The sequence below is a fragment of the Cupressus sempervirens genome, chromosome 8, assembly GCF_028749045.1.
Source record: "Cupressus sempervirens isolate cs-2001-9-10 chromosome 8, ASM2874904v1, whole genome shotgun sequence".
In the NCBI taxonomy this organism is placed as follows: Eukaryota; Viridiplantae; Streptophyta; class Pinopsida; order Cupressales; family Cupressaceae; genus Cupressus; species Cupressus sempervirens.
In genome coordinates, this window is record NC_143125.1 from 338,255,427 (window position 1) to 338,266,774 (window position 11,348).

Below are 11,348 nucleotides of genomic sequence, written 5' to 3' on the forward strand. Positions count from 1 at the left end.
CTAAGCTAAAGTGGGGGTTTAATATATCATCTTAAAATGGAAGCACTTCCATATTAATAGGTTTAACACCCTCTTTTAGTTCATTTTTCATGATAGACCTACATTTAGGATGCATTTGCTCTCAATCTCTTCATTTTAGGTGAAATTAGGGTTAGGATCCTGAGGATTCTACTTGATTTCCCTTCTTAATGACTCTCTTTTCTAGGTAGGATCTAGGCATAGGTCCTCATATCCTTCATCATATTTTTCATAGGACTTTGTGCCCTTCTTTGGCACTCTACCCTATTTTGTCATCATTTTCAAGTCTCTAGGCATCTCAAGACCTCCTATTTTTCAACACTGGCTAGATTTGGACCCCTAGATCAAGGTTGAGGTTGACTTTGACCTAGGTCAAAGTTGAGGTCATCCTTGACCTATGTTGGGATTTGATCCTCCTTTTCAAATTTTGGTCTCAAAGGACCCCAAAATCAACGTCAGACTTCTGAATCCAAATGCGAGAGGGTTTTAATTTGAAATTCATTTAATTATTTTCCCTCCTTGGTTATTGTGATTAGATCATAATTCAAGGTGAAATTTGAATTATAGGCCCTTACATTTCCCAAGGAGCTTCATCTTGAAATCTCTATATAAGGACTCTCTTTTGCCTTCATTTTCACGCACAAAAGACCAAGTATCCATCAAGTGGAGACACAATCTATTCAAGCAAGCAAGCAATGGTGAAGTGATGATGCAATATTATAAGAGGTTGATATAGAAGATCAAGTTCTTTTAAATGTCAAATATTTTTGGATAAACTATTGTGGATATCTCTTTGGAGCAAGAAAGATCTCTTCTTCCTTGATCCACCATTTTCAACATTGAAGCGTTCAAAGATACCATAATGGGGTAGCAATTATGGATTATGAATTTGGTAAGAGTAATTTAGCCTTACGAGCTTGGTATGCTTTCTTTATCATATTCAAATCTATGTATTGCTCTTTCATATTAATTCATGCTAGGGTTTTCAATCTAGAGGATTAGATCTTGGCATTACACATTCAATACACACAAAAGACCAAGTATCCATCAAGTAGAGATGCAATCTATTCAAGCAAGAAAGTGATGGTGAAGTGATGATGCAAGATTGCAAGAGGATGATATAGAAGATCAATTTCTTGTTAATATCAAGCATTTTTGGACAAACTATTGTGGACATCTCTTTGGACTAAGAAAGATCTCTTCATCCTTGATCCACCATTTTCAACATTCAAGCATTCAAAGATACAATCATGGGGTAGAAATTACAATTATGAGTTTTGTAAGAGTGCTTTAGCCTTAGGGGGATTGGTATGCTTTCTTTATCATATTCAAATCTATGCATTGTTCTTTCATATCAATTCATGCCAGGGTTTTCAATCTAGAGGATTAGATCTTGGCATTACACATTCAACACACACACACACACACACACACGCGCGCGCGCGCGCACACACACACACACACACATTCTATCATATCTAGCTATTCATGGAGGTGGAGATACCTAAGATAAGGGTTTGAATAAGGAAAAAACCTATATAGCCACCCCAAAACACCAATTTTAGATATCTATAGTTGTTGTTTTGGGAGTTGTAGAGCAGATCTAAGTACCCTTTTGGCCAAATTTATGGGATCCACGAACATAATTTCCATCGGAGTAGTGCAAGTCAAGGTCAAAAATAAAGGGGTAAGATTGTATCTCGAGGTAAGATCTTACCTCGATTTTGGGTCAAGGTTGCCCTTCTTCAAAAAAGAAAAATATTTTTGGGTTTTCTTATTTTTAGAGTTTTTACGCCAGATTCGGTTCCAGAATTTCCCAAAAATGAACACAAACACCAGAAAACTAGTATTTTTAGATCAGCTTTATAATGAGGTAAGTATTTAATCTTATCTAAATTTAAAGAATTTCTAGATTTACTTTATTTACTTTATTAATTCATATGTATTATGTAAAATGTGGACTTAGGATCTCCATAAGGTACTTTGTTAAAAACCCTACCTATAACCATATTTTATATCTTACAACTTTATTACTATAGTAGTGAAGATTTGCGGGTGTCATCCCCTCCCTAGTTTTACCTTCACCTTTGAGGGTTTCTAGGTAACAAATATTATGTTATGTGTTTTTACTTTCATGCATGTGATTGAACTGATTTACATGATTACAACAAATTTACATTAGAAGTTTTATATGCACATGTTAGTGATAAATGTGGATGAATATGTGAAAAGTTTAAAGTATTAAGGATTTTGATTCATCTCCCCTCTTAGTATCTAGTTTACACCTCCATAAATCAACAATTCAATGCTCCATTCTTTTCAAGGGTAAACATTGGAGGAATATCCCATTTTGTGACATGCTGATGAGGGATTTTAAAGTTAAAATATTTGTCTCTAATGCTTTTGCTACCCTGTGGAAGGCTTGGACCAATGCAAAGATATTCCTTCCAGTCAGAGCTATTGTTGGTTCTTCTCCATCTTATATTGTCTTTGATAGGTCAGTTTGGTGCGGTTTTTATTTAAATGGAAAACCATTGGCACTTACATAAAGTTGTTTAGCTAAGCATTGGAATGATCTTGGTATTTCATGAATGATTGACTCAATGGTTACTAATTGGTTGGGAACTTGGGAGAAATTAGAGACATGTATGGCATCCCTTAGACTCATAGGACAACTTATACACTAATTGTTAAGGCACTTGGGAACTATAACTTCTCTAAGGTAATTGATTTAGACAGTTTCCTCAAATAGCTGATGTGGTGTGATGGGACAATGCTTAATGAAGAAACTCCAAAGAGAATTTATAATATGTTTGTTTCAAACCCTAATATCTACCAAAGAGTGATTCAGGTCTTGGGTTTTTGCTCTCCATTTTATAATTGGTGTTTTTTTTGGCCAGTATAATTAAAAGTTGCACTAAAGAAGTTATATTTTGGGTTGCTATTGTTACTTTAAAAAAACTTGTTTTAGGTTCCAATATGGAATCCTTGGGTCTTAGTCCTATGAATCGAAGATTTGTGATTCAATTGAGTCTTTTGAACATGTCTTTTTCAATGTGATTTTGCCATTATGGTTTGGTCAATCTTTTTAGGTAATCCAATTGTGTGGAATTCAAAAAGTAGGTCTTTCTTGGAGTGAAATTTAGTAGGATATGTTGAAGCCTTTGATTCTAAATTTAACCTTTTTTGGTTTGTTCTTGCTTGTGAGATCTTATGGTTCTTATGGAAAGTGAGAAATGATGAGGTTTTTCATAAGAAAGATAGAAGACTTACAAGGTTTACATGTAAACTCACCCACTTTTTTATAATGTCATAGTTCTCTTCCTTAGAGATTTCTATGGTCCAATTTACGATGTTAGCTCAAGATGGTATGCTGCCTATTCACAGAGAAGAGGTCAAGGCCCTCCAATACTTGGATTAGTTCAAAGACATGTTAGACCTTGCCAAAATAAACCAGATTGAGAAGATGATGGAAGACCTACACATTTCTAGTAATGTTCAAATTCAATTTCTGCTTCTGGGTGCGATTGTGTGTGAATTTAATAGCATCAATGTTTCAAATCATACTCAATGATCCATCATCATTCACTTTCTGAGCTCTCTCATCTTGATGATGGATCATTGAGTATGATCCGAAATGTTGATGCTATTAAACTCACACACCTTCGCACCCAGAAGCAGAAATTGAATATCATGGATTGTGGAAATCTATTACAATTAATGTTCAGATTTTTGATACTTCTACTAGTGGCAATGAAGATTTCAAAGAACCTAGTAATAATGCATCTAAAGAATGTGTTCTTGCAGGTTGGAATGATGAACTATTTGATACAGATTTTTTACAATCTCTAGATACTAATGATGGTTGGGGCCCGATTGAAGAAGACATGTCAAATTTCTAAATATTTTTGAGACTCTTAATTTTGTGATATACTTTATGTTGTTGATACGAACTCTTTGTACTCTATATATTTCCATTTTGGATATATGGATTACTTATATGATATGTAAGCAATTGTATAGTGTTGTTGGGTTTAGTTGTTGAAGTAATTGCTCAAGTTTTGATACTTTTTGCTAATCATATTCAGCTAAACTGATTGTATTCAGTTTCTAAACTATTCTAATATCAACATTTCGTATTAGTTTTTTAAAAAATGTTTAATTATAAATTTATCTTTAACAATTTCCAATATAAATATCATTATAAATATTTTTTAAAAATAGATTTATACCATCACTCTGATAGACAAATTTTTCTAGCCAACTAAAACTTGTTTGACATATTTTCTTAGTTTCCTGGTGAGTTTTCTAAACCAAGTTTTCTAATTGAATAAGATGCATAAAAGAGGAGTTTGTTTAACATATTCATATGAACAATTCTTTTGTTCTGATTACAAATTTGCTCTCTCAAAACTTGTGTGTACAAAATGAATTAAAAATCCTATATTAAAGAGCCCTAAACCTATGCAAGGTTTCTGAACTCCCTAATTTCCTAAAAGCCATTTGATTTATTAATAAATAATTTTAATTATTTAATCCTCTCATGCACACTTAAAGCCTTTTTAAATTAAAATATTCTTTTATTTTCTTTTCTCCACTTTATTAATTAGTGCAAGACTTTTAAAAGTATAATTCATTATCTGAATTACTAATAATAATTAAGGTCCATCTTTAAATATAACTATAATTTAATCATTATTAATTAAATAATTGCAATAACTCAATATTAAATCTTTAATATTTTAGTTTCTCTTTATCCAACTTTTCAAATTAGACTTTTAAATTGAACCACATATTTAATTAATTTACTTTTTAAATTAACAATATTTAATAATTTAAATATCGTAAGTTTAATACAAGCATCATAATAAGATCATTTACCAAGTAAATCACATAGTCAAATCCATCTAAAGGAAACATAAGTAAAATTGGCCAAAGTCAAAGTCAAACAACACATAAAGAAAAACTCACAAGTTTTAAAAAGGGCAGATGGTTAGATACATGTCCTCCTTCTCAGGATAAGTAGTTAGGCTTTCGCTGGGATTAGACTTGAATATCATCTCTCCATTCTTACCATTGAGTTATTATGATAGGACACACTCATCCTAACAATTCAGGGAAGTCAATGTTTGGTACCTACAACCTGCATAAAAGAAAATGATGTACATATGCATATATATCTAAACTAAATAGACAATGGTGGGGAGTGGTGCATCGTGTAAATCCCAACTTGTAGGTGACTATGACTCCCTCTCTCAACCATATCAGGAACATAAAAAATGAATGCAAAATAGACACACACACATGCAAGTATGAGATAAGTACCATAACAAATCATGAGTATAGATAACATCATAAACTAATATAATAATTCATCATCATGAAGGAAGTTAAATTTCTTGACTGAGAGTAATTAAAACATCATCATTATGAAAGTAATCATTATCATCAAATTACACATGAAGTTTATCAATTAATCAATTTGGATATATAATCAAGTCATGAAGTAATGTCATATAATTGTAAATCAAGTATCTCTAAACTATAACATGCATGAAGAATCAACCTAAAAGAGTTCAAAAAACAAACTACGGGTGGACACTACATAATTAATGTTGTATATTAGTTAGAAAATGACCTTTTAACAATGTCCTTTTAACCATAGCTTGGACACATTGTTCAAAAAGCTTCTATGTGAAAGCAATAAGGACTAAATGAAATGAAATTGATTTAAAAATTAAAATTAAATGTAATTCTTTCAAGGTGATGTTAGATGCTTGACTTTTTATTCACATGTAAATTGCTTCAAACTAAATTAACTTGAAATGAGAATAAATAAAATATAACTATGAATATTAAAATACATATTATAAGTATTAAACATCATTTACTAATCTTATGTTAAAGTAAAAAACAAATATTGTAAAAATTAAAAAATCATATGATTTTTAAAGTCAACATTGATAGGAACATTAAAACTAATGAACAACACATATTAAACTTATAAACCTCAAAAACCCATCACATAAAATAATATAAATATAAAATTACAAATGTGAACTACATGTAATCCAAGAACATTGGATTCTTGTAAGAGAAATTCAATACACATCTAAAAATGTTAAATTTATTTATTATAAAAATGTCAAATTTGAACTATAAAAGAAAGAGATATAAATATTAAGAAATAATTGAAAAGGTTTTAAACAAATCAACTTTATTTAATTAATGTTTGTAGGGTTCAAAATTGGGTTCATTACCTATTTTAGTTGCATAAAGTAATTATGAGCTATTGTAAGTGGATGATTCTAGATGGTAATAAATGTTGAATGATAGTTAGAAATGGTCTTTCACCAATGTCCTTTTTACCATAGCTTGGACCCACTATTCAAAAGCTTCTCTTGAAAGTAATAATGTAAAGACTAAAAGAAATTAAATTGATTTAATGTATGACCATTTGACTATGCTCCTAGTTTTAAGGCACACATATATAATATTAGTAATGACTAATTTTTTATAAAAAAAATTAAAATAAAGAATAAAAAATCATTATTATTCGTTTAAATTTATATTGAAATAAAGAAATAATATTATTAAGATTTAAGAATATATAATTTTTTAAAGTCAACATTGATAAGACCAATAGAAAACATAGATCAAGCTTATAAACCTTAAACACCAGTGTATTAAAGAATATAAATATAAAACTACATATAATTCAAGAGCATTGGATGTTTCTAAGAGAGATTCAATACATATCAATGTATGATACATATCTAAAAACCTTGTAAATAGATATTTTAATACTTCAAAAATGGTTAGATTTTGCAAAAACCTCGGATCTGTTTATAGTGAGACATATATGGGACAAATGTGAAAATCTCGAATCAACAAAAATAGAAGTAGGCACAAATGTATATTGATAGGAACATTAAAACTAATGAAAAACATATATTAAACCTATAAACCCCTAAAACCCATCACATGAAATAATATAAATATAAAAGTACAAAGACACTTTTAAGAAACTACATGTAATCCAAGACCATTGGATGCTCCTAAGAGATATTCAGTGCATATCAAGGTATGATGACTATCTAAAAATGTCCAATTTATTTAATCAAGAGTGAATTACAAAATAAAGAGATATAAATGATAGGAAATGATTGAGAAGGTTTTAAAAAGTTAGCTTTATTGAATCAATGTTGGAAGAGTTTAAAATTGGGTTTGGTAGGAGGTTATGATTTTAAGTACATCGAGTAATTATTATTATAAGATGTCGTGATCTAGTAATTGTGGATGGTAAGAAGTGATAACTAAAATGATCTTTAAACAATGTTCTTTTAACCATAGCTTGGACACACTATTTAAAAACTTCAACTTAAAAGATATAGCATAACAACTAAATGAATTAAATTAATTTGAAATTGAGAATAAATCTAAATTTTCTCAAACTAACACTCTTCAATGCATAATCTAGATAAATAGGTTATAGATCTCCTTATGATCTTTTATATTTTATATATGATTTAACTACTTCAAATTAAATTAACTTGGAATGAGGATAAACCAAATTTAAATATTAAAGTAACATACGTATTATAAAAAAACAAAAATATAATAAGATATTAATATTTATTAAAATTGTTATATATATATATATCTTTAAGTCAACTTTGATAAGAACACTAAAATCAATTAAAAAAACTTAGATTAAACTTATAAACCTCAAACACTCATCACATTAAAGAATATAAATACAAAACTACATATAACCCAAGAGCGTTGGATGCTTCTAATACAGACTCAATACATAGAATTTTCAACCCCTCATAAAACGGTCAGATTTTTCAATACCTGAAAAATGGGGTCAGTTTTTCCAACCTCTCCGAAAAAGACTGCACACAGACAACTATCCGGCAAATGTGAACATCCGGGAGGAGAATCGACAATAATTGAAGGGGGGCACAGTTGGAAAAAACCTAACCTTACCTCACATCCTTAAAATTTTCCGTTGTGCAGAGGTATGAAGAGCGACAGGCATGGCCCTGTTCCGTTTCCGAGTCAGCAGGAATGAACGTGGAGAGTGGGAGTGCAGGACACGTCTCGTGAGAAGCGGTCAAAGAAGGAGATGGAGACGGAGGTGGGATAGTCTGAAAGCAAGCTTTCGAGATGGAGGCGGCGCTGCTGGTGGGGCCTGACAGGGACCCTTCCCCCTATTCGCACTCAGTGGAGCAGCCCACCATGGAAGAAACCTGCCAACTACTTTCACACCCTTGTTCTCGCCTTTCGCTCCCCCCCATTTGCCCAAGGATCGATTCGGACGCGCTTCAAGTGAGTCTTTTTTGCTTTGATTCCTCTGTCAAATTGTTCGATTTGGTTGAGGGTGTGCTTGAGTCTTTGATTCCAGTACTGTATGGAGAATATCTTGTCCTTTTGTTTCAAATTATTTCCAATTTGGTTGGTGGGAGGCTTGAATCTTTGATTCTGGTACTGCATAGAGTATATCTTGGGCCTTTATTTTAATTTCTGTACAATTTGGTTGGTGGAAGACCTGAATCTTTGATCCCGGTGCTGTATAGAGTACATTTTGTTCTTTTATTTGAAATTCTGCTACCGCTTTTCCATTTTTCTGAGCCTTTGGGTAAATCTCGTGTGTTTCGGAACCTACAGTTAAAGAAATCAGTTTTTGGATCTTTTGCAGTTTTTTTTAATATGTAGTTCAGTGCTTCCAGCGAAAGAAATCAATTTTTAGAACATTTTGCAGTTTTTGTATATGTTCAGTGCTTGGATATAAGAGGGGTTTCTTTGTGGGTTTTGTTTATTTGTTTGCTTTGTTCTTTCTCCGTAGGAATGGCTTCCTACTCCGCTAATTCCGGGCGGTACCCGTACGGCCTGAACACTGGCGGTGAAAGGATCAGGCAAGGTGAGGAAGACCGGGTAGACTTTGCAGGCATTTTGAATATTTTTGTCCATCATGCGAGGAACATTCATAATATCTGCATTTACGATAATCAAGATGTGTATGCAAAGTTTTCCCTCACTTGCAGCCCTGATGATACTTTATCCACCGCAATTGTAAAATGCGGTGGCAAAAACCCTCAGTTTGACCAAAATTTGCAAATAAAAATCGCTCAGCGAGATGCAGTGATGAAATGTGAAATGTGGATGTTGAGTCGGGCAAAGAATTATCTTGAAGATCAGCTGCTAGGGTTCGCTTTGGTTCCGCTATCCTCTGTGGTGGGAAAGGGTAAATTGACTCAAGATTTTGCACTGTCCTCCACTGACCTTTTTCATTCTCCTGCTGGAACTGTTAGGTTAACACTTCAGTACCGTGGATTATCGTCATCTGACTGTCACGGGAACTCTTTTGCTAGCACCAATTTGGCACTTTCTCCAGCGTCCATAAGCTCAGAGGTTGTGCTGCTTGATCGGAGCTCAGAGGAGTTGAGACCTGTTGATTATGGTAGCATTGAATTTCCAGACATGGAGATTGCAAGAGAGAATGAGCAACTGGTCTCAGAGTATTTCAAGATGGCATCTAATGAAATAAAGATGGAGAATGAGTCAAAATCTGAATTCCAGGGAGCAGATCAGACTGGATTTTCTGGAGTGACATTTTTACATTTAGGCGCTAGTCCCATTGCAGAGGATGATTATGACATGTCACAGAATGTGGAGGAGGAGAAACATGGAGATCCCCATTCTTCAACGCAGGAAACTAATCTGTTTGCTTACAGGAACCCAACCGATGGTGAAAATTCATCCCACACGGGAATTGTAAGTTCCACAACTACAAGTTTAAGTGAAGAGCACAATTTCCTTGATTTTGGGGAGCAGAAGAGCAGCTCAGTGGGGGAGTCTTCTCATTCACATGGTTCATCACCTGCCACGATTCCAACATTTGAAAGTTCCGCTGAGACTCCAACTTCTGCAAATGGTAACACCTCTGGTGACAACCAGAGAACTTTGTCTTCGGAGGAGGATACAGATAAGGAAGGTACTGGGTCAAGTGCTGAAACTAGGATGACTGAAAGTAACTCAGATCCAATATTTACAAAACCTCTGCTAAGCATAAATCTTGAACCTGACCAGACTGTTGTGCAGCAACAGATTGTTGATATGTATATGAAGAGCATGCAACAATTTACCGAGTCACTGGCAAAGATGAAACTTCCAATGGATATTGAAACAAATGAATCTGATGATAATACTGACACTACATCGAAACAGAAAAAGATGGAAACTGGAAAGAAGGAAGGTGCCAGAGTTTACTACGGAAGTCGAGCATTCTTTTGACACCTGAAGATCAAGAATAATACAGCTAAGGCTGCAGGAAATTAAATAGTATTTATAGATACAAATGGATAATAATTTGGACTAGCCTGTATTATAATAATGTGAACAGTTGAACAGGTATGGTTGTTCTTAACTTCATGCACTGATATTTATGAGAATCAGGATTAGGCATAATTTTATAGAGCTGCTAAGTAGGAGTATCCCCATTCATCTAAGGGAGATTAAATGCATATGTATTCACTACACGTCATGTGCAAGTCCTGTTTTAGTTTGATATATTATACAGACATATTTTACACATCCTGTCTATATCTACAGTCTTCATCTCTTCTATTTTCCACTTTTATAATTTGTTTATGCTATCATCATTGAACAGGAGTGTAGTGTTTACCATATTATTGTTTGTGAAATGAGAAACATGAAATGGAGGTTTCCATTGTTTAATTCAGGTTAATGATTCTGTTCTTGATTTTAATGCTAAATTACGATGGTAATTACTATTTTTAATTGGACTACAGGGATGAAGTTGAATTTTTGCAGTTAATTTATGCGCATTTGTTTTTCCTTGATCTGAAGCAAACAATCTTTACATTGGCATACAGGCATATGGTTTTATATTTACTATAACACTACATGTATTGGAATTATATGCCTTCCTAAATAGTGACACATTTTTAATTGAAAAGAGATGTTAAATGATTTTCTTCTAATAATGATTCATTCATTTTTAGGGTCTGACTGACTGATACTTAAGTTGAAACTTGAAACATAAGGTTTGATCCCCTTTGCCTACTGGGTACCTACTGTCTGTCTGACCCTGTGTTGGTAATTAGTTTGTTTAGTTGGTTATTGCATTGTAGTTATTAATTTTGTTTAGTTATTTGACAAGAATGAAACATCTTTTTGTTTTTTGGATATTGGAGATATGAGAATATCTTCATGCTTTGTGTCTGGCTATATTCTGTCTGAATCTCGTTTGGCAGTTTTGTTGTTCACATTTTGAAAAAAGAGGTAGCATTCAAATTTGTTTG

At 32.8% G+C, this 11,348-nt stretch overlaps 1 protein-coding gene across 2 annotated transcripts; it reads left to right on the top strand.

Moving 5' to 3' along the window:
* Window positions 1-8,296: 8,296 nt before the first annotated feature.
* Window positions 8,297-10,615, top strand: LOC149542728 (Calcium-dependent lipid-binding (CaLB domain) family protein). Of its 2 annotated transcripts, none has more exons than XM_089797608.1 (2): window positions 8,297-8,508; window positions 8,870-10,615. In XM_089797608.1, the coding sequence occupies exon 2, from the start codon at window positions 8,872-8,874 to the stop codon at window positions 10,315-10,317; it is 1,446 nt and encodes a 481-aa protein (XP_089653734.1). In that variant the 5' UTR covers window positions 8,297-8,508; window positions 8,870-8,871; the 3' UTR covers window positions 10,318-10,615. The 2 variants fall into 2 exon arrangements, with proteins under 2 accessions (XP_089653734.1, XP_089653733.1); XM_089797607.1 differs by having other exon boundaries at window positions 8,297-8,352.
* Window positions 10,616-11,348: the final 733 nt, after the last annotated feature.

Coding starts and splice junctions, on each gene's coding strand:
- LOC149542728 (XM_089797608.1), top strand. CDS start 8,872: ATGGCTTCCTACTCCGCTAATTCCGGGCGGTACCCGTACGGCCTGAAC.